Raw genomic sequence first — 27654 nt, 5'->3', positions numbered from 1 at the left:
TTAAAGAAGTAATCTGAGAGTAAAAGATTTTGTAGGCAAGCATTAGTGAGAAACAGGTGCTTTAAAAATCATTCTATGGTGTTATACTACTAACAATATCATGATAAAATGCAAAAGATTCATTTTACAGGGAAATAATTCCATATTTGGCTCAGATTGTGTGCATTCTTGATTTTTCCTCTTTGAGAGAAGTTAAATTTCAGCTCTGTGAAACGACCTTGATAAAGAGATGCAGCTGCCTGAAAACAAAGATAAAACTTCTGCAAACAGCAGAAGCCTGTCTCTGCTGAAAGGTCTGAAAAAATTGTAACTCTACCCTGCATGTGTCAAACTCAAGGTCCGCGGGCCAAAACCGGACCCCAGAAGTTTAGTGATTCTCTAGAAGTAGAGCCTTTTAATATGGTGATTGTGTGCTTGAATGTTATTTTGTCAATCAATAAACAGTTTTGTTTACATTCTGCCACAATCTGCCTTTTGAAAATGTTTTGAATCTTGCTCTTTATGTATAAAAAAAAAAAGAAAGAAAAGAAAAATTGGCTAAAGTCTGCAGACACAAAATGAACCTGGATTGAAGCTCTAACTAAGTTTATTTAATCTGAGATCTTCTCCAAATGCAACAGTATATGTCAGTCTACATGAGATACTAACAACTTCACCTACTGATATAATATAAAGATCTGATTGAATATGTGAAACAAACAATGATGAAAGTTTTTCAACAGGTGATGCTCATCCAGGAGGAAGACAGTGTTCCTAGGAAATGCAGCTCATTCATTAACAATCATTTTTTCTCCTATAGGTGGACGTTTTGCTGATTAATCATAGGCTGGATCTATGAAACATTATGTGCACAGAACAAATGACCAAGGTTCTGACTGACTTATGAACCTCACTGACCTGACAATGATAACATGACACCCAACAGATAACACCTTTAAGGTGGACCCACTAAGACCACCTTATTGATTCTTGGTGAATAAAAAAAAAAAAATTGAAGCGTTCAAAACAGACCTAGTGGAAACAAAAGGGGTTATGAGGAAACAATGTGCATTTTAAGAATAATAGAAGTCAAATTATGTTCAAATTTTTGCAAATAAAAATTACTCTGACAGAAAAATAAGTAAGTAGTGTGTGAATGTGTGTGAATGGGAATGACTGATTTCATTGTAATGCATCTTTGAGGGACCTTAAAAGCGCTAATAAAGGTCTGATGTTCTGATGATCATTGCCAAATTTATATCTTAATAAGGTTTCCAGAATCTTTTCCGAAAAATCATATAAAGATAGCAAAGGTTCTACCTGTATTAAAAATACTGATAACCATAGGAAAGTTCATAGATCTGTCTTCAATTTTTCACAATTCTTGTACAAACAGGTTATTTAAACTTTCATGTGGCCAAATGTCTGTGTTTGACTTTCTGTTTTTGTGAAATACATGTCTGTTTCATGTTATGTAAAAATTAGAGTCCTCAACATACCATAATAATATTAGGTCAGTTCTCTATGGTAAAACAAAAAGATTTTAACAGATGTTTAGACTTTTTCCAGTCAGGTTCAAAATGATTGAATTAGACTCAAACTTAACATAAGATGAAATGAACCTTAACAGAATTACTGGACTGGACTGAAATAGATAAAACTTTAGTTAATTGAAACAAACTTTAGTTACTTGAACTAAATACAAAGCTGACTGAAACTGTATGTTGTATCTATAAAACTGGGTAAGATAAACTAAGATTATAAGATATAATATGCCCTTCATTTTTTTGTGTTCATCAGTGAGTGAGTTTTTATTTTTTATTTTTAATAAGAACTAAACCAAGCATTATTTATAATAATAGCAACTACCAAAAATATTGATCTCATTTTTAAATGTAATAAGGACTTGCTTTATAAAATATAATAAAAAAGAATAATAAGAATTTGGAAAAACAGAGGCTTTAAACCTCTGCAGGAACAGCACTGACGCTGTCAAAGGTAGATCCTAATACAGGAATCTGGAAGCTCATTCTGGCATGGACAGTCAAAGTCCATCCAAGGATACATTTAGATGAGGCAGAGGGACAAATACAGGGCTTAGCTGAGAGCAAAGAGAGCAACATGCATCCTGCCCTATCTGCTGTCCCACCTGAACTATGGTCCCAATCATCAACTGATTTAGGGCTTATAAAGGGGTTCCCACCATACAAGGTTAAACTAATATCTGAAAAAAGGCCATTAGTCCGCCAATACCCCTTAAAGCCAGAAGCTGAAGAAGGTACTAAGCCAGTAATACAAGATATGTTGAAGTCAGGAATATTAAGAGAAGCACCTGACGCTACATGCAAGGCATATCACACTGACATCACTATTATTATCACAGCCAAACATAACTCTAAAAAGATGTGCCCTTTAAATCCAAGTACTCTAATACCTACTGCAGAAGATGGAGAACCACATTCTTATAAAGCAAAAGTTGAAGAAGACACCAAACCCAGACAAGACATTTCTCAAACCCTTATACCAGATTCATGTGTTGTGTTTGTAGATGGCTCAGCATCTAAAGATGAATATGGAAAGAATAGAGTTGGTTATGCAGTAACAACCATCGATAGGATAATAGAAGCTAAATCTCTACCCAATACATGCTCAGCCCAAACAGCAGAATTATATGCTGTAGTAAGAGCATGTGAATTACATGAGGGACAAATACTTACTATATACACAGACAGCCAATACGTGTTCGGATCAGTACATCACCATGCTAAGATTTGGCAAAATAGAGGTTTTAAAACATCATCAGGGACAGAACTAACTCATTTCAACCTATTAAAGAGAAAATGTCAGATCTGCTATTTATAGACACAGACGTGCTGAAAGACGCCCAACAGTCAGCAACCAAGACAGAAATAAAGGCCTGGCTAAAGAGAGGAGCACAGAGAAAAGATGACATCTATCAGATAGAAGATAAACCAATCCTCCCAAAAAAGTTATACAACACAGCGGCTACAGTGACACATTGGGAAGACCCACGTGTCAAGGGGGGAATATGTCACATCTGGTAAAGCATTAATGCTACACTATAAATATTTCTGACTATGCAAATCATTTTTGCAGATCATGCATAATTTGTTGCAAACACGGGGGAAGAAATATTGCCTAGTTGTAATAGATGAACCTAGTGACACATTTCTTCCCCACATATGGTATCCCACAGATTATAAGGTCAGATAATGGAACTCATTTTGTAAATAAATTAATAGAACTAAGTTCTAATGCATTAGGGTTTCAGTTAAAGATTAAGGAAAACAATGGAAGAAACAGGGAGGCCATGGCCCGGATGCCTATCCCTGGTTAAATTATGGATGAGAATAACTCCAAATGAAACTGGTCTTACTCCATTTGCCACCTACTGTACATCATTGTATAACTCCACCCACTGTGTTCTGAGCCTGAGATCACATGACACCAAGTTGCTGATGTGAATTTGTATTCTCAAAGAAATAGTACATGGCAGACCGTTTTCTCTGCCCTCTGACATGAATGAAATAGAGAAAGCACAACAGGAAACTTCATTAGCTGAGTGGATGAATAAAATGTTGCAGACAAAAGAAGAACAAATGTCCAGTGGTCTGCCGATAATCTCTGCTCCTATCCCACAGAATGAGGCCTGGAGACCTGGTCCTGATTAAGACACTCCACCGGAAGGATTGGAGCACTCCTTGGTGGAAAGGGCCGTTTCAAATACTCCTGACAACGCCCACAGTTCTGAAAATAGCAGAGAGGCCTTCCTGGATCCATAAAAGCCACTGTAAGCCAGTTTTGCCGTTACAGGAGCCAAACCAACCGACGGGGTAGCAGAGGAAGTCCGGGTTCAAAGATGGCCCAGCGTCTCAAACCGGTGAAGAAAACAGCTGATCTGCGCCCAATTATAAAATGGCTCTCTGTAACATGTGGACAGGACTGATAAGCCTGAGCTTAATTCTGGTAGCAGGACTCTTTCTCTATCTAAAGCAGGATCCACAGGAGGTGATACCGAACCAGAAGAGATGGACATCAGACGGGACCCATCTCAGAACACTGACGGAAGAACATGACGCACATCCATTCCTACAGAATTTCTGGTATTGTTCATGGTGGCATATGCAACACTGAACTAGGTAGAAATACACAAAAATGAAGGGGCCGATTATGATGACATGTTGTAAATAAATCACATCAAAAGCCTGAGTGTACTCATACATTGTATTTCATAAAATGACCTTACAGCAGAAAATCGGAAGAAGTTGTTGCTTAAGTGAAATGAGAAAAAGTACAATGATGACATAAACAGGGCAGATTTTTTAATTCTTTTATTTTTATGATTTCAAGTATTATTCTTTTATTTTTATGATTTCAAGTATTATTCTTTTATTTTTATGATTTCAAGTATCATTCTTTTATTTTTATGATTTCAAGTATCATTATTTTATTTTTATGATTTCAAGTATCATTATTTTATTTTTATGATTTCAAGTATTAATCAACATTTAACTTTTAATGGTCGCCGAGGGCGGCGGGGCCGTATGAGTATTTCCCACAAAATATAATCTGTTTACCGTCCGTGGGTTTTCGCTCATACAAAGTATTTTTCTTACTCGTTTTTATATTAAATGTTTTTACTTGTGATAAAAGGAGGGACTGTTGGATGGGTGTGAGGACTTGTTATCACTCATGTAAAAACCTTGGGTTGCAAGGCACCTGCACTATGCCTTCCTCCCTGTGTGTGTGAGATCATTGTTATCTCTGTGTGAACCAGCCTCCTTTCCGTCTCACACACACACACCCTGTCTGAACTGTCTGTTGAACTGTGTATATAAATAAAGAGATAGGGTGTCAAAACTTTGTAGTTTCACTGCAAAGTGGGCTACCCTTGTCACAAGTAACTATGACTGTATCGTTCTTACCTCTGAGTTGACTAAATAATACCTAACAATTCCTATCTCACAAAATTAGCATATTTCATCCAACCAATAAAAGAAAATTGTTTTTAATACAAAAAACGTCAACCTTCAAATAACCATGTACAGTTATGCACTCAATACTTGGTCGGGAATCCTTTTGCAGAAATGACTGCTTCAATGCGGCGTGGCATGGAGGCAATCAGCCTGTGGCACTGTTGAGGTCTTATGGAGGCCCAAGATGCTTCGATAGCAGCCTTTAGCTCATCCAGAGTGTTGGGTCTTGAGTCTCTCAACGTTTTCTTCACAATATCCCACAGATTCTCTATGGGGTTCAGGTCAGGAGAGTTGGCAGGCCAATTGAGCACAGTGATACCATGGTCAGTAAACCATTTACCAGTGGTTTTGGCACTGTGAACAGGTGCCAGGTCGTGCTGAAAAATGAAATCTTCATCTTCATAAAGCTTTTCAGCAGATGGAAGCATGAAGTGCTCCAAAATCTCCTGATAGCTACCTGCATTGACCCTGCCCTTGATAAAACACAGTGGACCAACACCAGCAGCTGACACGGCACCCCAGACCATCACTGACTGTGGGTACTTGACACTGGACTTCTGGCATTTTGGCATTTCCTTCTCCCCAGTCTTCCTCCAGACTCTGGCACCTTGATTTCCGAATGACATGCAGAATTTGCTTTCATCCGAAAAAAGTACTTTTGACCACTGAGCAACAGTCCAGTGCTGCTTCTCTGTAGCCCAGGTCAGGCGTTTCTGCCGCTGTTTCTGGTTCAAAAGTGGCTTGACCTGGGGAATGCGGCACCTGTAGCCCATTTCCTGCACATGCCTGTGCACGGTGGCGCTGGATGTTTCTACTCCAGACTCAGTCCACTGCTTCCGCAGGTCCCCCAAGGTCTGGAATCGGCCCTTCTCCACAATCTTCCTCAGGGTCCGGTCACCTCTTCTCGTTGTGCAGCATTTTCTGCCACAGACTTCCCACTGAGGTGCCTTGATACAGCACTCTGGGAACAGCCTATTCATTCAGAAATTTCTTTCTGTGTCTTACCCTCTTGCTTGAGGGTGTCAATAGTGGCCTTCTGGACAGCAGTCAGGTCGGCAGTCTTACCCATGATAGGGGTTTTGAGTGATGAACCAGGCTGGGAGTTTTAAAGGCCTCAGGAATCTTTTGCAGGTGTTTAGAGTAAACTCGTTGATTCAGATGATTAGGTTCATAGCTCGTTTAGAGACCCTTTTAATGATATGCTAATTTTGTGAGATAGGAATTTTGGGTTTTCATGAGCTGTATGCCAAAATCATCCGTATTAAGACAATAAAAGACCTGAAATATTTCAATTAGTGTGCAATGAATGTAAAATATATGAATGTTAAATTTTCATCATTACATTATGGAAAATAATGAACTTTATCACAATATGCTAATATTTTGAGAAGGACCTGTAAGTTTGAGATGGCAACATAGCTGCTATCAGTGGCAGTTTTTCATATGGGCCATATAGGTAGTTTCCCAGGGCAAAATTCAAAAGGGGAGGACACATTACTTCCAATGGGGAGTTGGCACACTTTGCTTGCTGCTGAAAATAGTGAGATCAGGGTGTGGTTACTATCAATCACAAAGTGCCCGCTGTGCGACTGACAGTGGATGAGGTGTAAGGCATTCTGTCATGTCTTATTCTCCTTTAGCTAGAGTGGCTGGCGATTACCTTTAGCTACCACCAACTGGTAAATTTGTAGGAATTATTTCTTCACAAAGTGGGACCATGTCTGTGAATGTTTGTATCATGGATGCAGTCACAAAGGGAAGAAAATAGTGGCTGTGGGAGATGGCAGAAGAAGGGTTTACCCGGTGTGGCATTTACATCCTCAGCAAGTGAGACAACATTGGAAATAACTGCAGAACTTGATCTGTGTTTGGACTGTTTTGATCCTGTGAAGCTTCCTGAGTTATCAGAAATATTAGCTTCATCTAAACCTTCAACTTGTATGTTAGACCCAATCCCAACCAAATTATTTAAGGAAGTGTTCCCTCTGATTACCAGCCCCATTTTAGATATGATTAATCTATCCTTAGTAAATGGATATGTACCAGAAGCTTTTAAGGTAGCTGTAATTAAACCTTTACTTAAGAAACCTTTGCTTGATCGAGATGACTTGAAAAATTACAGACCTATATCCAATCTTCCATTCTTATCTAAAATTCTTGAGAAAATAGTTGCTAATCAAATGTGTGAGCATTTACACAGCAATGACCTGTTTGAAGAGTTTCAGTCAGGCTTCAGAGCTCATCATAGCACTGAAACAGCTCTTTTGAAAGTCACTAATTATATTCTTCTAGCCTCAGATAATGGACTTGTGTCTGTACTTGTCCTCTTAGATTGCAGTGCTGCATTTGATACAGTCGATCACAATATTCTCTTAAAAAGGCTGGAATATTCTGTAGGGATCAGGGGAACAGCGCTAGGCTGGTTTAACACTTATTTGTCTGACAGATTCCAGTTTGTTCATGTAAATGATAAATCATCTTTAAACTCCAAGATTAATTGTGGAGTACCACAGGGTTCAGTACTTGGGCCAATTCTCTTTACTATATATAGGCTTTCAATAGGTAAAATTATCAGGCAGCATAGAATAAATTTTCACAGTTACGCTGATGATACTCAGCTTTACTTATCCATGAATCCTGATGAGCCCAACCAGTTAGATAGAGTACAAGCATGTCTTGAAGACATAAAAACTTCGATGACTTTAAATTTTCTGCTTCTAAATTCAGACAAGACAGAAGTTGTCGTCTTTGGACCGGAGTCTTTAAAAAAGAAACTGCTGAGTCAATCACTTAACCTGGATGGCATTAAATTGACCTCTGATAATAACGTAAAAAACCTTGGTGTTATTTTTGACCAGGACATGTCATTTAAGTCACATATTAAACGGGTTTCTAGGATTTCCTTCTTTCATCCCCGGAACATTGCCAAAATTAGAAATATCCTGTCCAGGAGTGATAGTGAAAAACTAGTCCATGCATGTGTTACTTCAAGGCTGGACTACTGTAATTCTTTACTATCAGGATGTCCACAAAATGCAGTTAAAAGCCTTCAGCTGATTCAAAATGCTGCAGCAAGAGTTCTGATGAAAATTAAAAAGATAGATCATATTTCTGCTATTTTAGCTTCCCTTCATTGGCTCCCTGTTAAATCTAGAATAGAATTTAAAATTCTCCTCCTCACATATAAAGCCCTTAATGATCTAGCTCCATCCTACATCAGATATCTGATTCAGAATCAGAATCAGCTTTCTTGCCAAGTTCGTGCATACAAACAAGGAATTTGACTCCGGTACACTTTGCTCTTTTGTACTGTTTTTGCATTACAGAATATAAAAATTTACAATTTACAATGTACAATATACACATATCTAATAGAAAAGGTTCATTTGCAACATCTGTATGCTGTTGTTCTGTACTCTATTGAATGTTCATCAGAGAAACAGCCTGGGAGAAGAAACTGTCTTTCTGGCGGCTGGTTTTAGTAAACAGTGCTCTGTAGCGGCGGCCTGAAGGTAAAACTCTAAACAGTTTATGTTCCATATGTTCCTAACAGAGCACTTCGTTCTCAGACTGCAGGTTTACTGGTGGTTCCTAGAGTATCTAGAAGTAGAATGGGAGGCAGATCCTTTAGTTATCAGGCTCCCCACCTGGGGAACCAGTTCCCGGTTTTGATCTGTGAGGCAGACACCCTGTCTACTTTTAAGGCTAGGCTTAAAACTTTCCGTTTTGATAAAGCTTATAGTTAGAGTGGCTTAGGTTACCCTGAGCTATCTTCCTTAATTTGTACCTCCATCTTCTTCCCTCCCTGTTGGTTGGAGTAAGGGGGAGTCAGGTTTAGCCTAAACCGGCTCAGTTATGGTTGAGGTGCAAACACACCTTCTATCTCTGCTACCTGTATGACCCCCTCTCTTTTCCAATGGTTATGGTCAATCAGACGGAGAGAGGTATCCCAATCCTTGTGGTTTTTAGTATAGCAATGGCCATCAATGGGCTCTAGATGGACAAACTTTATCAGTTTATTATTTTACTTAGTGCCCCTACACATGGCCCGTTTTGGCACCTGGTGGTTTGGTCTGGTCTCCCCCGCGGCCCCACGCCATTCCGGACCCTTTGTGGGGTGCCTTGAGACGACATTGTTGTAAATAAGCGCTATATAAATAAATAAACTGAAACTGAAACTATCTCTGTAGTTATGCTGCTATAGCCTTAGGCTGCTGGAGGACATAATGACCACTTTCATCCTCTTTGCTACATTCTCACACTACTCTCCAATTTTGCATTATTTGCTGTTATTTCAGTTTTTAACTTCATGTTCTCTCACTTTTCTCTTCCTAGAAGCTACACCTGGCCTGACTCTGTGTCTACCTGTGACACCTTTCTGGAGAGGGGCATCGTCCAAGCTTCTGCTGGCAACAACTTAATGCTCACCTTCTACAGATGATCCACTTGGCCCTGTCTTTCAGTGTTTAATCCTTTCTCTCTCCTAGATATAGCAATTGACGGAGCCTTTACTGTAACTAATTATATGTGCTCTCTTTCAGACTCTATCCTGAAGACTGGCTCAAAGTTTATCTGTTCTTTCTTTCTAGATGAAACGACTAAAGGAGCTACATCCACTAACATTTACTTTTCCTTCCCATAGAAAGTACTCCTGGATCAGTGCTTCTTTGTTCTCTTTGTGTCTCTGCTCTGTTCTCTCAAACCCCCAGTCGGTCGTGGCAGATGGCCGCTCACACTGAGCCTGGTTCTGCTGGAGGTTTCTTCCTGTTAAAAGGGAGTTTTTTCTCTCCACTGTCGCTACATGCATGCTCAGTATGAGGGATTGCTGCAAAGTCAACGCCAGTGACTGTCCACTGTCTCTACATGCTCATCCAGGAGGAGGGAATGCTGCAAGTCACTGACTGGATGCAATCTGCTGGGTTTCCTTAGATAGAAAAACTTTTTATCCAATTTGAATAAATAACTAACTCTGACTGCACTGTTCAATGGTTAGGATTAATTGTAATGTATGTACCTGACTGTTGTGAAGTGCCTTGAGACGACATGTGTTGTGAATTGGCGCTATATAAATAAACTGAATTGAATTGAATATAAAAACTGCCATTGGCTGCAAAAAAAGCAAGATAAAGACTGATGAGGGAACATAATGCATACAAACAAGGAATTACGGCCTACAGATATTTAAAGGTGATTTTATATGATTGCTTAATGTGTTGAGACACAGTTATGGTGCCTTCTTGGGATTTAGGAAAAAAGTGCATCTGGATAAACAGACAAAAACTGTGTGAGATAAAAAAACGGGAAATTCTATATACGATTACTTATCAGCATCCATGGTCAGGGCATGAGTGGTACACTCACTACCTTAAAACACTGTTTTTCCCACAAACTGTTAAAAAGCTGGGAAGTAGTGATGACTCAGCTAAGTATTAACCCGGGGCCATAGATAGCATCATTAAAAATGATCAAAACTATAATTACACAGAGAATGTAAAAGAAAAACCGGAGGAGAACGCAGATAATTTCTTACCCAAATGACAAAGTAAACCAGACAGTTGCCAATTTCATGGTGTTGTCTTTCACTGGGTAGTTGAAACATCTCATAAAAGTCAACCAGATCTGTTAGGTAAAAAGAATATGTTTAGAGCATTGACATCCTTAAGGTCCACAGTGAAACAATTAAGTACAGATCAAGTGAGACAGCCGCATACTCCTCTGAGCTCAGCCTTGATCTTAAAGAGGACTTTGAGCACAGGGTTGGCTGACTCAATTTGCATTTCCACCAGCTCGTCCAGCTGTTTGGGGATTTTTATCCTGTTCACCTGCAGGGGGAGACACCGATCTTTTAACAGCTGATGGCACTGCATCAGATATCAAGCGCAGGGGGGACGGTGAGTGTACTCACGGTGAAGACTCTCTCAGGCTCTCCTCGGGCACGCATGTTGGTGTCATGGATGTGTTTGAGAACCATCCAGGCCTCATCGTGTTTACCTGTCTGGGAGACAGACACATTTAACAAGTTAAACACATAAATTCATAAGAATCCCAGTATTTAACAGTGACCTCTGTGCAGTATCTCATTTATACATTTTCTTAGGTATGTCTTGTTAAAACGCAGGTTTAATAGCAGAAACAAAATATGCACAGCTAATATTGCTCAGATTTGCTTTTATTTATTTATTTATTTGTTACAGTTACATGTTACAGCTGAAGTGCACTTTCTCTTCGATCACAGTGCAGTATAAGTATAAGGACAGGGCCTGTAGTTCAGTACCCGTATTCACAATGAATCCTAAGACTAAAATTAATGTCACTCTAAGAAAAATCTTTTTTCTTAGAATTTTCCCTCGGTTCGATCAAAGTTATCCACAAAGTATTTCACGTGAGGAAATGTTAAGAGTAGTGAGGAGGACTTTTAGTGAGCCTAAGAGTGTCTTAAGCAGAGAACATGGTGGAAAGATAGAGAGAAAGGAGAAATATTCTCTGTACAATGAACAATAGTGAATTAATAAAACTCTACCGGCTCATCCGCACAGGGATACACCCCCTAAACAGTCGAATAAATGAGCACATAAACTTCTATAACAATCATACAATTATTAATATAGAAATAAGATTAACCCTATCATCCCTGTAGGGGAAATTAAATAGTTTCAGTGGCAGGACAGATTAAAGGTGCACCTCTAGTAAAGTAATATTTGAAAGGATAGATAAATAAATAATAGAAACAATAAAAATTGTAGATGATGTATTAGTCTTTCTCCAGCATTCGCAAACCTCTGTCAGGTAATTGGATTGATAAAATCTTTCTCAAGAATTTCGTATTATTCTATAAATTGGTTGAAATCAACAGTTCTTCCAATTAACTGTTCTTTCCACAATTCCTTTAATACACAACTACAGTCAGGGAATATTACATACTTGGGTATTAATGTTTCTCCTAGATTGGCAGACTTAACAAAACTAAACCACATCCCGCTTTTAAAAAAAGTGGAAGATGATCTTACTAGATGGAAATCTCTACCCATATCACTCATGGCCAGGGTTGCTTCAATAAAATTGATGCTCTTGCCAAAAATCAATTACTTATTCTCAATGATCCCAAATAAACCATCATCTGACTGGTTTAGATCTCTGGACTCCTCCATCACTAAATCTCTTTGGAAAGATAAACCCGCGTATTAGCTTAAAAACGCTGCAAAAGACCAAAGATAAAGGAGGACTAGATCTGCCTAATTTTCATCATTACTTCTTAGCCAACAATATATCTCAAAATGGTTCAAACACAGTCCTTTAGCTGAACCCTGGCTAGACGTAGAACAGACATTATGCAATAATACTAAGATTTTAGATCTACCATTTATTAGCTCAAATATAAAACAAGTATGCTTTAAAAGCCTCAATATCAGCACCTCTCTGAGAGCATGATGGGAATATCTAAAAATTACAGGACCTTCACTAATCTCATGCAGACACACACCCATCTTGAACAACCCTGACATCCTACAAAAAAATAATGTGAAAGACTTGATTGGAGGAGTAAAGGAATTGAATACCTGGAACATATATTTGAAGGAATTCAGTTCATCCCATTTCACAGATTAATTATACAAAATGGGATGGACGAGAATACATTTTTACATGATGATGTCAGCAGCCTAAGCCTAAATGATCATCTACAGCCCTCCTTGTCTGTGGAGAAGTTCTCTGGTGTGCTGCCATCTCCTCCCTAGCTTCTGACTGCAGCAGGTACCAAAGCTACTCACATTCCAGGCTGGTGCTGAAAGCAGAGGGAACAATGCAATGATCTGCTCAGGGATGCCTGTTTGTTCCCACCGTGATTCCAGGATCAAATCTACCTTTCAACACTCTTTTCTCCTCCAACAGCAGGCTCTGTTCCTCTGTTCAGTTCGGTTTTCTCTGTTTTGTTTTGGTCATTTTACCAAACTATACCTCATTATACAAGAAGGAGATCACAGTAAAATGCAGAATTTTCATATTAATATGAAATTAATTAAATGACATAGATGCAATTTCAAAACGACCAACATGGTGAGTAAACATAATAAGCAAATCAAAATGATGATGAGCATGTAAATAAGCTACATTCAAACAGAATCACTCTTAAGCCAAGAGTCCTTGCCAAGAATCTTTAGGCTAAGATAGGAACGCTCTGAGAATCTTTGTGAATATGGGCCCTGGTCTTCTTCTGTACCCCTAGATCACAGTTGCAGTTTCTTGGCTGATTACAAATCTCCCAGTTTTTTGTTTCACTTTAGTTTTGGCAACTCACAACCAGTTCTTCTCTTTACCTACTATGTATTTTTTCTATTTGGACCAATGATTTTGCCTTAACTTTAGTTAAGGTAAAGAAAAAAATTAAGCTCCTTAGAAGACAAAACTGAAAGAGGCCAAGGATAAGTAGACAGTATCCATCAGTAGCATTGGTTCATTGTGTTTGGCCTTTTCACAAGATTTATTGTTGCTAAAACGAACACATAGAAACTCGTTGACTCCATCCTATAAGACAAAATGTCAGTGCTGCTACTAGAGCAATATTGTGCTAGTTTTACCTCCAGGAAGAAGCGGGGGCTCTCAGGCATAAAAGTGAGAGCTACCACTGCAGAGACACAAGGCAGCGCACAGACCACCACAAACACTCTCCAGCTGTGGAACTGGTAGGCTGATCCCATGCTGAAGCTCCACCCTGCACACAGACAGTCACATGGATAAGCATTATTGCCATTTCAGAAAAACATGTAAAATATGAAAGTCACAAACAAAAGAAACAAACACTAAAATAAAATGTGACCTTTTTGTTTTAAATCTTTACATGTTGCAAATGTTATGATACATTCTGGATAGAGCCACATTTTTCTGCCACAAATTAATTAACCTTTAAGTTAGCAATGTTTCTAAGCAGACCTTCAGCATATTTAGATAATGTTTTTTCTTGGTTCTCCTCTGTTTGAATAGATCCTGTATCAATCTGTCATTCTTAGTTTTGGAAGTATTTAGTTGACATGTTCAGTTTATCATGCTGTACGTAACTCCTAAATACAGTAGAGACTTTTATCCAGTGCCTTCAGATGTGTTTGTTTCATGTTTGTTTTTTGACTATACATCTAGTTATTTTGAGGTGTCCTCTAAGATGTTGTTTTGTAATTCTGCATAACAAATTCGTTGAAGATGGAGGGTCAGTAGAGTGGAAAAATTAGGATTACTGTGCACAGTAAGAACACAAGCTAAAACCTAAATGTATTTGTCACAAATAGAGTATATAGCGAGATATATACAGTTTAAACAGGGAAATAAATCATGAGCTGAGCTTTTTTTCTATTTTTTAAAGGTATTTTTTTAGGCACTAGTGACCTTTACATTTACAATTTTTTCAAAAGTAAAGTAAATGGAAATAGGGTGGAAAGAGCAAGGGAAGGGTATGCAGTAAACGTTGACAGGCCAGGATGTGATCCTGCGATAGCCCGCCTCGAGGACTAAAGCCTTCGAAACAGCAACACAAACCTTTTTTTCTATTTTAATCTGTTATCTATACCCATATCAATGTAAATGGCATAGAAATATCTATTATACAAAAATTAAACATGAAGTGATGTATTTACCTTAAACTGGTTAATTTTTAAAGTATAGAAATATTATGTTACCATGACACCCAGGTTACACCTAAGATATCAATGTGTGAACTTTCTTTAAACAAATACAAAACATTTCAAGCATCTTTTTAAATGACTTCAGCATGGAAACTCTCATGAAAACAGGCAGTGAACTTTAGAGAATTTGACTTGCATTCAGCGAGTTAAGAGAAGCACCTTAATGTCTCGTAAGTTCTGTACATAAGACATGTGTTAGCTTTCAATAGAATTGATCATATTGAAGTCATGTGTTGGGGTCATCAATTTTGGGGGAATAGACAGGCTGGGCAGCGCTGTTTGACATGCGCAACTCAACAAACGTTGCAGCTCTGACGTTTATAAAACCCGCGGAAAATAAACTTTTGTTCCCATTTCCAGCATCTCACAGGATGATGCAACGGAGGCGCATACCAGGAGAAACAAAAGCTCGCAGGCAAACTTCTCCTCCACACGGCCATTCACGGAAGAGGTTGAAAGCTGGAAATCTGTCTGATACAAGAAGGTCAGAAGATTCATATACCAATCGAAAACCCACAGAGGTTTTATTTCCAAGGAGATGAGTTTCCTCCTTGTTGATTCAGTCGACTGCACGGTTCTTCATATTTTCCCCGTTTTGGATGGGTGAGAAGTTTATTGTTTTTTTTGGGTTGATCATTGATGCGTGATCCCCCCTTCTCGTTTTTCTTCAGACCTGACCCATCCTCAACCGATGGAGGGAATAAATCATCGTCAAAGTAAATTTGTTATTTTTATATTAAATCGAATAGGTGCGTTTAGAAGTCTGGGCAGGATAAGGCATAGTTAAGGTAATTTAGAATTACCAGTAGTTAATCTAAGGTATCAACTTGTTGCATGCAATACTGATTGAAGTGTTTTATGCTGAGCTGTTTTGATTTGCTGTGCAAGTGTGCTAAATCGTGGAGCACGGATGCATGTTTTGTCCGGCTGATCTGAAATCAGCTAGGAGTTAGAAGTTGGACTTTTAAAGTTTTTTCATTCATGACTGGAAAGGTGCTATATAAATTCAGTCCATTTACCATTTAATACTAAAACAAAGAGTTAAAATAAGTTAGTTAAAATAAATCAAAGAGTTAAAATAAGACTAAAACTTCTTAAGATGTATTTATAACAACGTAATGAAAAATTGTTCATGTAATTAGCTAATTGGAGTATACGTATACTCACTGTATACGCACTGACCAAAGGGTTGAAGTTGCTTCTACTACTTCCTTTACTGTGCTAAGTTTAACTCAAGCCTATTGACATTGGTTTCTAAGCAGACCTTTCAAAAACAGGACGTCAGGTGGTCAGGTATGTCCAGTCACTATTTCCAGTACTTCTAGTGGGATTTGTGGCTGCTGCTCTTTAGCCAGTCAAAAACACAGCAGTCTCCTACTTGCCGGCAAGTAACAGACAGCAAGAGTGTGTGCTTGCCGTAATAAATAATCCATCCTGTTATCCAATAGACAAACTTTAGCAAGAAAAAAAGCAGTGGTGTAGTTGTTTTGTTGCCCGGCTGCCGGCTTCAATGCCCATCCTCCATCTTCAAGCACATCTTATCCTGTGTATCCTCATCGACTCAGCCCTCTCAGTTGGCTGCATCCTCTACAGTTATCCTTACTGTCATTGAAAACCGTAAAACAAACCTTGCATCATAATGAACGGAACCTCAAATAAACAGACTTTTCTGGAGCAAATGAACATGTATAAAGCCAATCAGGAAACATATTAGAAGTTATCAAGTTCTGTTTCAGGGTGCTGTTTTTCCTACCTTCTTTATGAAGAAAAAGAAAATGCATAACAGTTTCGGTCCAGTTCATCACAATCAAAATTCTATGCAATCAATTTAAGACCTATGCCCATGTTCACATGCTTAGTATAACCTTGATGTAAAAATATCAATTCACTATATCTATCCTTAAATAATGCCAGGTCACTTGATGTGGACTCACATAAATGCTTACTTAAAATCACTCCCTGAGCAAGCCAAGATCAGAAGGTGCCAACAGAAAGGACCAAGTACCTTCTAAAGTGACCTCCAATGGAACCAGACTTGCTTAAAAATAACTCTGTCTGAATCTAATCTACTTGGACAGTTCCAAAAGAGCTGCAGCAGAGAAATATGTTAGTAATATAACTGAAATATTTCAATGTGTATGTGTGACCTGTATGGCTTGTTCGAGTACAAACCTCATTAGGAGTATTATAGCTATAATGGACTGGAGGGAATGGCTGACTGATTCAGAAACTCAGCAAGATTTATGTTCCGACTCTACAGGAAGCGAGCGCAGCTAAAACACATTTGACACACACACAGACACACACACACACACACACACATTGTTCTTGGCCATTGTTCATGTTATGAGATTAATTTCTAAGCCGGGCAGTGTTCATCAGAGGAAAGTCAGACAAAACCAACCCTTAACACAAAACATGTAATGCTGGCTGTGTTTTGCTTTATGAAATTTGTCTGTTCTTTGTTTTCTGTGTCAGATCTTCAACATCTTAAAGAAAAAAAAAAAAAAAGACAAAATGGTTCTCTCTCTCTCTTTCTCTCTCTCATACATACTCACACACTCTCTGGCCTTTGTCTACCAGTCAATGCAGAGAGCACTGCGGCGGAACCTATTACCCACACGTCACTGCATCTAAGAGGAAGAATGTGTTAAAACACTGCCGTCTGATCAATTGACCTCCATCAGGAGCTGCTGCAGGCATTGCCACTGTCACTCACTCAAATAATGTTTTTTGTGCTTTAAAATGAAGCCTATACGGCTGGTTAAATAGTTTTAGCTAAAATAAACATATCATCTTCCTGTGCATCTGTGCACAGGAACATGAGAATGAAGTTTGCCAGAGTGAATGTAGATAAAGAACAGGAATTCTGGAATATTGTTTCTTGGACAGATGAGTCTAACCATGATATAAGTTTAATTCTCTCTCTTTTAGGTTTAAGCTCTTATCTCAGGATAAGAGGTAAATATCAAATTTGCAGATCATAATATACAGCTAAATTGAATCCACTGACTTTTCTGACATTGTGACCAAACCTTGTGACCAAATGAAATGAATTGGATTATACGACCTCATGCTGGTAGGTATTATTCTTTGAAATCTGAGCAGTTTGAGTAAACTTCAGAAAGTTCCTTAAAATTGTCAGTTGTCAAACCAAGTACAAAAAACATTACCAACATGGGTTCAAATGGACGTGTGATAGTATTGGAAAATGTGTACTCATTGAGCTGACGTTTGTTCTTTCTCTTTATGTATCATTGTCTTCAGGGGCTGGCAAGGCCCAAAAAAGAGGTTAAACTCTCTGAGACATTTTTACTTAACAACACTACTCACTAAAGCTACTTAATCAAAGTGGTGTCATTTCATCTGTAGAGTCGCACTTCCATGTAACAGTCCCAGCAGAGTCAGTGTCCTGTTGGATAGGGTCCTAGAGCAGAGTTTATTATATCCTGCCAACACAGCCCTGAAAACAGAAAAAGACTACTCTCCTTGCATCACTTTTCCTTCTTCTCATTTTATACTCTCTCTCCCCCTTTTGTTTTCTCTCTACCTCCCTTCCGTTCTCTGCAGTAAACTCTCACCTTTCGATTGTCTCTGACAAAGGCCACATAAATCAGGCACACCCTATAGCTCTCATCCCCCCTCATCCTCCTAATCTTTTTATGTGCTCCTTTGCCTGATTTTTACCCCTCCGTACCAGACTGATTTTATTTTGGTCGTTTTGCTATGATCATCTGATACACACTTCATCCGTAACCCCGCAGCACAACACCCAATAAATTAAAAGATATTTTTTGTTCTGCTTCATAAATGTCTGTTAAATTAACATATCAAACATTGATTACATGTAAACAACATTAAAGACTTTCCTGTAATTGAAGATTTTATAGTACCTGAATGACAACTTTGTGTTTTACAAATGTTTTACCCTTAATTTACAATGGTTAACCATAATGAATGTACAATGCCCTAAATACATGTCATCTTTTCACATTTTCCTACAATAAAATTGCAAACCTCAAAGTATTTTTTAAGGATTGCATGTGTGAATCAGAAAAGTGTGGTGTGCATTTGTGTTCATCAATACGTATATAGGTAGTAAATAATTTTGTAGTGGAAGAAAAATCATAGATGGTTTTCAAAATGTTTTACAGATAGTAATCAGAAAAGTAAGGTGTGTCTTCGGAGTTGGCAGCATCATGCTCTGGGGAGGCTTTTCTTTGGCAGGGACATAAAAGTTGATGGAAAGATGGATGGAGCTGGAAGAATACCAGGTAGAGACTGGAGCAGAGGGTTATCTTCCAGCAGGACAGCAAACCCAAACATACAGCCAAAGGTACAATGAAATGGTTTAGATAAAAGGATGTTCATGTGTTAGAATGGCTCAGTCAAAGTCTATACCTAATTCCAATTACAGATTTGTGGTAAGACTTGTCCAGACACTCGCCATCCAATTCAACAGAGCTTGAAGGATATGGAGCACAAATCCCGCGTTAATGAAGAATACATGCAGAAATAAATAAATGACTCAATAAAATATTTACTGGGCCAAAAAGTTGCTACACATATAAATTAAATTACAATTAAATGTAACAAAAATAATTTAAATAAGATATTTATTATATAATTAATTAATTGATGAGATATCAAAATATATTTCTATGTTAATCTTTAACTATTGTAACTTCTCTCTTTGCTATTACACTTGTCTTTCTTTTTACATTCCTTGCTTTCTGTATCGTCTTTTGCTCCTCAATACGCTGCTAGAAATGTAAAAATAAAGGGGGCAGAACAGAGACAGAGGGGAGGGTCTTTGGAGCAGCGTCACCGCCTCAGCTTCTCTCCTGTTGACTGAAGTCAAGCCTCTAGGAAGTAGCTGCTGAGTCTCATTATGGCTGCCTAGTTCTGAAAAGTAGCTTCTAGCAGCAGCGGCTAACTACGTTCATGTTGTTGCTAGTTAATCTTTTTAAAGGATGATTTTTATCCCGATTAACAGTTCAGTTTTTATAGATGTCACTTAATACGTTTCTACTACATCTGATGTGGAATTTTAAAAGAAAGCCCCTTAAAACATAGAAATGTATGTATACCTCAGCATATCTATAATTCTTTAAAAATTAATTTGTCTGATGTCCCAAGCTGATTCCGCTCTAATGTTAAAATTCAGAATTAAAGCAATACTAATATGGCAATATCTCCTAATCTTCTAGTGGATTCATAATGCAATTAAAAGAAAATTGTAGCTTTGTTAAATTAAGCTACATCATCTCTATATGTCATTTCATTAATATCTAATGTGGAAATTCAAAATTACATCCCTGGAATATTCTGATATAACCTATACATACATACTAATCATCAGCTTAAAAATAGAATGTCTGCCAGACAGCGATTCCTGCTACGGTTCATAAGTAGAACATCTATGTCAATGAAAATGTAATCAGATCTGCTGTCAAAATCTGCAAGACCTGCAAGATGCTCAGATTCCCAAGTTTAAGTTTCAGTTGTACTTTGAGATATAGCTTCTCAAGAAACTATAAAATTAAAAAAAGACATCTTTATTAGGTTTTCATTTTAAAATCCCACATAAAATATGACTAAAACATTATGTGACATCTAGAGAAACCAAACTCTTAATCAGGACAGAAATCATCCTTCAATGACACTTTACTTTACAAATATTGTTAGTATGGTGATTAATATTTGCCATATTTACCAGGGTTTATTTCTGAAAAATCTACAGCTTAATATTTTTAAGAAGTATAATTAGAAATATTTGGAAATGGAAATTTAACAATGAAGTTCTTGAAATATCTTGGTTAAATTGGGAATGCATTTTGTCACTGAGGCATGCTTTTATTTTGAAATAAAACTGCGAAAAAAAAAATCAATTATTAAATAAACAAAGGAAAAATATAGAGTTAAAAATGTAAGATTGAAAATTAACAGCAAAGAAATAAATTACAATAGTTAAAGATTAACAGAAATGCATATTTAGATCTGATCAGTTGGTCATTCATTGAATAAATAGCTTCTTTTTATTATTTTGTTGCATTTAATGGCACTCTAATTTATATGTCAGTCAGTCAGTCATTTTCTACCACTTATTCCATAGTGGGTCACGGGGGAGCTGGTGCCTATCTCCAGCAGTCTATGGGCGAGAGGCGGGGGACAGGTCGCCAGTCCATCGCAGGGCAACACACAAACAACCATGCACACACTCATTCATACACCTAAGGGCAATTTAGAGAGACCAATTAACCTAACAGGCATGTCTTTGGACTGTGGGAGGAAGCCGGAGTACCCGGTGAGAACCCACGCATGCACAGGGAGAACATGCAAACTCCATGCAGAAAGACCCCCGGTTGGGAATTGAACCCAGGATCTTCTTGCTGCAAGGCAACAGTGCTACCAACTGCACCATAGCTTCTTTTTGGCTCAGTAATTATTTTATTGAGTCACTTATTTATTTCTGCATATATTCTTAGTAATGGTAGGATTGGTCCATCAAAGAACTATGTTGCAAAGAATTGGCAAAGATTTTAGTCTCCAGATGTGTATAGCTAGAAGAGACATACCATAGAAGACCTGCAGCTGTAATTGTGAAGAAGGTTGGTTTAATTGAGGGGGCTGAATTTTGAAAAACATGGATTTTTAGTTATTATTAGTTAAATAGGTCAAGGTATATGAATATTTTTACCAGGCGCTGTATATTGCATGTCTGATGTGTTGATTATTTTTCTGATGCTGCTGTTTCAGAGCCTCCACCTACACAGACACCAGCTATCTGTTCCCTGAAGGCTCCCTGCTTTTTAAACATTCTCTGCAAATGGAAAATTATAAGCAATGCCTTCCACATATTACCTGTCATAGAGTGATGTATGGACTTCACACTGACATTACAATCCACTTAACTATTTTTGTGTATCCTAGTCATTAGGAACATCATTAATATTTCATTATGTGCTAAATAATTCCTGCAGGATCTAACCACACAGTCTCTCTTGTCCAATATGTAGTCCAGGTTCTCCCGGTAGCTCAAAGCTGTCTTTTTTGTCTTTGCTAATGCAGTCTTGTCTTGCTCAAGGTATTCCACACATTTGCAAATCTATAAAACGTCATCCACAGTTTTACCTCCACCCCTCAAAATTGTTTACTGTAATGGATTTTATAATGTTGACAACCCCTGGCAAGCCCCCACAGTTGAACGTTTTTCAAATTTGACTTACATAAAGATTTGAGGAAATAATTACTATAAAAGCAAAAGTAAATTTGTTGTACGCATAAAAATTACACTTCAAAAATAGTGGTACATCAAGTATGCTGTAAGAGAGCGTTGACACTTACCATAGTGTGGGATGATGGCCCAGGCCATGGCTGAGGCGTAAATTCCTCCGATCATCCAGAACATGCAGAGCCAGCTCAGGTGCTCTCCTCTCTTCTCCCTGGCCAAGACCTCTGCAAAGTACGAGAACACTATCGGCACCGCCCCACCGATCCTGTAAATTCAGTTTATAGCCATCAGCTGTGCATGTTTGAGATGTCAACATTCATTTGTCTCCTTTTAATGTGTACACTAAAAAACCAACCAACAAAAATGTTTATGTCTATGCATTTGTCAGACACTTTTATTCACAGCCACTTATGAATGAGGATATATGGAAGAAAGACAACTAGTCAGGTTCTGTCACAGTGTAACAGTAGAGTGCAGGCATAGAGGGAAGTGTAGAAAGAGATAGTAGATGTGGTAGGGAAGTACAGTGTAGGTGCAAGGGTAGGAGATGCTCTCTAAAGAGCTGGACCTTCAAGATGTTCTGGAAGATAGAAAGGGATGCTTCTGTTTTGGTAACGCTGAGTAGGTCATTCCACCATTCTGATTTTATTGTGCCTTATCTGCCAGGTCTGAACTCACTCACTTTACTGTTTGACAAAGCATAAAAAAATTTAACTTCCTAATAACTAAATTAAGTCAGTAGAGAGTAGGTTTCTACACTAGCATAAAGATTTGCAATCAGATTTGCAACCCTGTTTTTTGTAGTAGACCATTACAAAGAAGTACTCAATTGGGAAGTGGAAAAGAATGTTGTAAAACTTCTAAAACTGTTTCCAAAGAAAATCTTGAAAGTGTGAAGTGCATATTTATTCAACATTAGCCCCCGTGAGCTACACAAAAAAGGCTTAAGTTATTTGGAGGATTTTCTGAAAAATACTAAATTTCAAGTTGGTGGTTGAAATGACCACTAATTTAAATTAATTATTGTTTTTGGATGTATAACATAACCCTTTGTTGTGATCAGGTGTAGATGGGATCATCTATCTGTATGGGATTCTGGACTAGATACGTGTTATACCATAGAGTTGAACTGCACATGGTTAAATATTACAGATAAAGAGGTGACTTATTATGATTTGGTCTGAATATTGTTTTTCTATGTGCCTTGAATTTGGATGGTAATTTGTAAATAAAAAAACAGAACAATGAATAAAGTGGTTAATGTGAAGTGTTAGTTGCCAACCACACAGAGTTTTGATTGTAACCCAAAATCTGATTATAGTAACACATGCTTGCGGGTTGTGGCAATCTAGAAAATGTCATATTTTGTCAGGGTTTTGTAGGACCAACTTGCAAACAGAAGCCCGGAGCCAGAAGGTGAGTTGAATATTTAATAATCACTGAACTGAGAACTTACAGCAGGGAGCAGAGGCAAGTAGGCAGACGTAAACAGGAAAACAACAGCAACATGGGGCAGGGAACTAACAGGACAAACCAGTGATGATAACAGAAAACCAGTGAGTCTGAATACTGAGGAAGGGAAGAGAGTGAACCAATGAACCAAGGGAGTAAATAAGAAGGGAATGAGAAGGGGCTTGTGGAAGATGGACTGAGCGAAATGAGGGAGAGTGACTTATTAACACAGATGAGCATGGAGTGCAGAGCGGTAACCAAAAACATCTCAGTTAACTGAAATAAATTAACAATGAGATAGCCAAAAGAACATAAACAGTCAGGAACAGATCTATAAGGAAATAGAAACCAAAACAAGTAAACACCAGAATGAAACTAATAAACCTGAATGAACTGAAATAAAGCAAGTGAAAAAACATGGAAGCGCAGAGAAAGTAAACAGAACATAAACTCAAAACCCCAAACATGGGCAGATTAGGACAGAAATGGGACTTTTTTCATTAACTGTTTTCTTCTTACTTTTCCATAAAGGCCAGATTTGTGAACTGACAACTAACAGTTGTCCTGTAAACAGATTCTTCCAGATAACTTGTGGATCTTTGCATCTCCTAAAGAGTTACTAAGGGACTATGGGCTTTTCTTGCCATGTGTGTCTGTTTATGGTAATGTATTGGTAGGTTTGCAGTTGTACCATACCCTACCCATTTTCAGATGACAGATTCAAAAGTGTTCTGTGAGTTGCCCAAAGCTTTGGAAATTGTTTAATATCCTATTCCTGCTTTAAACTTCTTTGCAACTTTCTCCTTGACCTGTCTGCGGTGTCCTTGTTGTCCGTGATGATGTTTGCTCTCTATGAGGCCTTAACAGAACAGTTGGATTTATACTGTGATTAAATTACACATAGGTGGACTCTAGTTACTAATTATGTGACTTCTGTCTGCAATTGGTTGCACTGAATTTTATTTAAGGGTATTACAGTGATTGGGGCTGCATAAATATGTTTGCGAGACCTTCTTAGACTTTGTTTTGTATCATCTTACTTCACACTTATGCAGTACAATCGGTCAGCCTATCACATAAAGTCTGAAACAGTACACGGAAGTTTGTGATTGTAACATAATAAACGTATTAAATATTGTTTATTAAAATGTTGGGATCAATTGGTGCTGGTGGTTTTTTGGTTCTTTGAAAGGTGACTTTTTTTCTGTCAGTAACACTTTATATTAATTAACCAGCTAATGTTCATTGGCCGACTGTAGACTGTAAGTCTTTAGTCAAGTACGTTTAAGGTATATTTTTCTCCCTCATCAGCCTGCCCTCTCCCCGCCTAGCTCTGCTGTTTTCTCTTTAATGGCAAAATGTGACAGAAAACTTTTAAATACTTAAATATTATAAATGCCTAAAGCATTTTTAGTGTAATGTGCTTTGGCCAGTTGCCGTTTTTATGGCCTGACCTGGCCTTTATAATTAGCTGTTATATTTCAGCTGACTCACTTGAACAACCAACTGTGACAATGCGATTTCTACTGTAAGTATAGCTCATCTACTAAAAGTTCTTTAATGAGAGTGTGAGGCAAATGAAAATGGTCTTCACAGCCTCATTCTCGCTGCTTCTAGAGAGAGATGTGAATATTCCACAAGCCAGAACATCTGAATGTGCCAGACCTAAAGAAATAAATGTTACGGCAAGTTTTGGCAACTATTGGACTTTCCTACTCCCCCTATAATTTTGACCATTCTTTATAGACAATTTGCTCCCTTTATTTTAGCCTAATTACAAAGATTGCAGAAACATAATCTGTGCTTTTTCTCCATATGGCTATTTAAGTCTCCTCTTCCCTCCTGTTATGCTGAGGCGGTTTATGGTGTCAAAGTTAATGAGGTAAGGAAAAGCTTAATGAAACAAGCTGCATCCATTTAAACTGGAGACAACACTCTAAGCGAGACTGTACTTCTCCAAAGTTCCTAACCTCAGCATTTCCCTTGACATCCCCAGTACTGGCAAATGCCGCAACAGATCCAAACAATGCTTTATGTGTTCAGTGTCAAATATTACCAAATTTACTTAGAAGGATTATATTGTGATGGCAATGGATTAAACATTTAGACTACTGTAAAACTATTATGCAATTCAACCTCTGGAAACTAAATCAGAGTAACATGTCCACATTGTATGGAATCAAATAAAACTTACAAGCAGCCATGTTTTGTTCTGTTATCCCTCTGTTTGTTTGTTTCTTTCCATATAAGTTTAGTCTCTCTCAGTGTCTCTGTTACTTTCATGGATGGAGTCAATGAACGAGCTATTGCTACCATGAACTCTATGCAATCTCTTTGGTTTGCTTTGCTATGAAAAGTACTGCAGGCAAAGGGCTTGTGTGTTTACTTGTCTCTTTTATGTACACAGTCATTGACAGAGATTTTGTTGTCATGAACTTTGTTTCCCTTTCCACTACTTCAGGCTCAGTGCTTCTGTGTTTTGCTATGCCCCGTTGCTGAATAGTCATTGACAGAGTTATTGCAGTTATGGACTTTAAATACTTTCTCTGGTTTGCTTTTCCATAGAAAGAACTCTTGGCCCAGTGCTTGTGTGTTTGCCTATGTCTTTTTCCTGGTTGAAGCTAACAGTAATTGTTGTCATTAGCCATATGTAGGGCATTTGTTTTTCTTTCCCGCAGAATGTTCTCCTGGCTCAGTGCTTGTATGTTCATTTGTGTCTCTTTCGTGGATGGAACCACTAACAGGGTCATTGCTTTCATTACCTTTGTATAAGTTTTTTTTATTGTTTTTATTTCCCACACAAAATATTCCCATCCTGCGTTGCTGGGTTTAGCTGTGTCCCTCTCCTGGACAGAGTTATTGCTGCCATTCAGTATAGTCCCTTAAAGAACATAATTCTGCAATAAATACACAACCATGCTGCAACCGTGCATTTGCTTTGTGTTATATCACTTCATCACACTCTTTCCACAATCCCAGTTTATCTTTTTCTCCAGTTTGTCAAGGCGAAGGACCCCAGAATGCAGATGGCTAGACATCTTAACCACAAGTAAAACGGTTTATTTTAAACCAAGGCGAATTACTCACAAAAGGGAGCAGGAACAAAACAGGTACAGGCATGGATGACAGCAAGAAGACGAGATGTTTCCGTGATGAGTAAACTGAATAATTCTGTATATATGAAGCATGGTACATGTGAAACAAAAAGACTGATTACATGATGCAGGTGGACCGAATCAAGCTGATCGCAGGTTGACAGATGCAGGGAAAACAAAACGTGACAAGGGTAAAACAGAAATCCAATAATATAGACTAATTGGGAAAACATAACGTATAGAACATTAACTTGAAAACCATAATAAGAAACTAAAGCACAGCCAGGAAAATAATGAACAGAAACAAGATCCAAAACATTAACTGGATATAAGAATAACTAAAACCCACACAAAAACCCCAAAACGCCCTCAAATTATAACACCTATACAGGTCCTTCTCAAAATATTAGCATATTGTGAAAAAGTTCATTATTTTCCATAATGTCATGATGAAAATTTTACATTCATATATTTTAGATTCATTGCACACTAACTGAAATATTTCAGGTCTTTTATTGTCTTAATACGGATGATTTTGGCATACAGCTCATGAAAACCCAAAATTCCTATCTCACAAAATTAGCATATTTCATCCGACCAATAAAAGAAAAGTGTTTTTAATACAAAAAACGTCAACCTTCAAATAATCATGTACAGTTATGCACTCAATACTTGGTCGGGAATCCTTTGGCAGAAATGACTGCTTCAATGCGGCGTGGCATGGAGGCAATCAGCCTGTGGCACTGCTAAGGTCTTATGGAGGCCCAGGATGCTTCGATAACGGCCTTTAGCTCATCCAGAGTGTTGGGTCTTGAGTCTCTCAACGTTCTCTTCACAATATCCCACAGATTCTCTATGGGGTTCAGGTCAGGAGAGTTGGCAGGCCAATTGAGCACAGTGATACCATGGTCAGTAAACCATTTACCAGTGGTTTTGGCACTGTGAGCAGGTGCCAGGCCGTGCTGAAAAATGAAATCTTCCTCTCCATAATGCTTTTCAGCAGATGGAAGCATGAAGTGCTCCACAATCTCCTGATAGCTAGCTGCATTGACCCTGCCCTTGATAAAACACAGTGGACCAACACCAGCAGCTGACACGGCACCCCAGACCATCACTGACTGTGGGTACTTGACACTGGACTTCTGGCATTTTGGCATTTCCTTCTCCCCAGTCTTCCTCCAGACTCTGGCACCTTGATTTCCGAATGGCATGCAGAATTTGCTTTCATC

General features: G+C 38.1%; 1 protein-coding gene across 1 annotated transcript in view; it reads right to left on the bottom strand.

Annotated features, from left to right (window-relative positions):
• LOC124873099 (synaptic vesicle glycoprotein 2C-like) overlaps positions 1 to 27654 on the bottom strand; it is a 106674-nt gene that overhangs the window by 19951 nt on the left and 59069 nt on the right. The window contains exons 4-8 of the mRNA XM_047373622.1: positions 21992 to 22143; positions 13550 to 13683; positions 10882 to 10971; positions 10688 to 10798; positions 10507 to 10595 (exon numbers count right to left, since the gene is read on the bottom strand). Of these exons, the coding sequence (XP_047229578.1) occupies positions 10507 to 10595; positions 10688 to 10798; positions 10882 to 10971; positions 13550 to 13683; positions 21992 to 22143 (576 nt within the window). The remainder of the gene's footprint in view (positions 1 to 10506; positions 10596 to 10687; positions 10799 to 10881; positions 10972 to 13549; positions 13684 to 21991; positions 22144 to 27654) is intronic.

The sequence above is a fragment of the Girardinichthys multiradiatus genome, chromosome 8, assembly GCF_021462225.1.
Source record: "Girardinichthys multiradiatus isolate DD_20200921_A chromosome 8, DD_fGirMul_XY1, whole genome shotgun sequence".
NCBI lineage: Eukaryota > Metazoa > Chordata > Actinopteri > Cyprinodontiformes > Goodeidae > Girardinichthys > Girardinichthys multiradiatus.
Note: the sequence above shows the minus strand (reverse complement) of the source record. Positions and strands in the feature narration are given on the sequence as shown.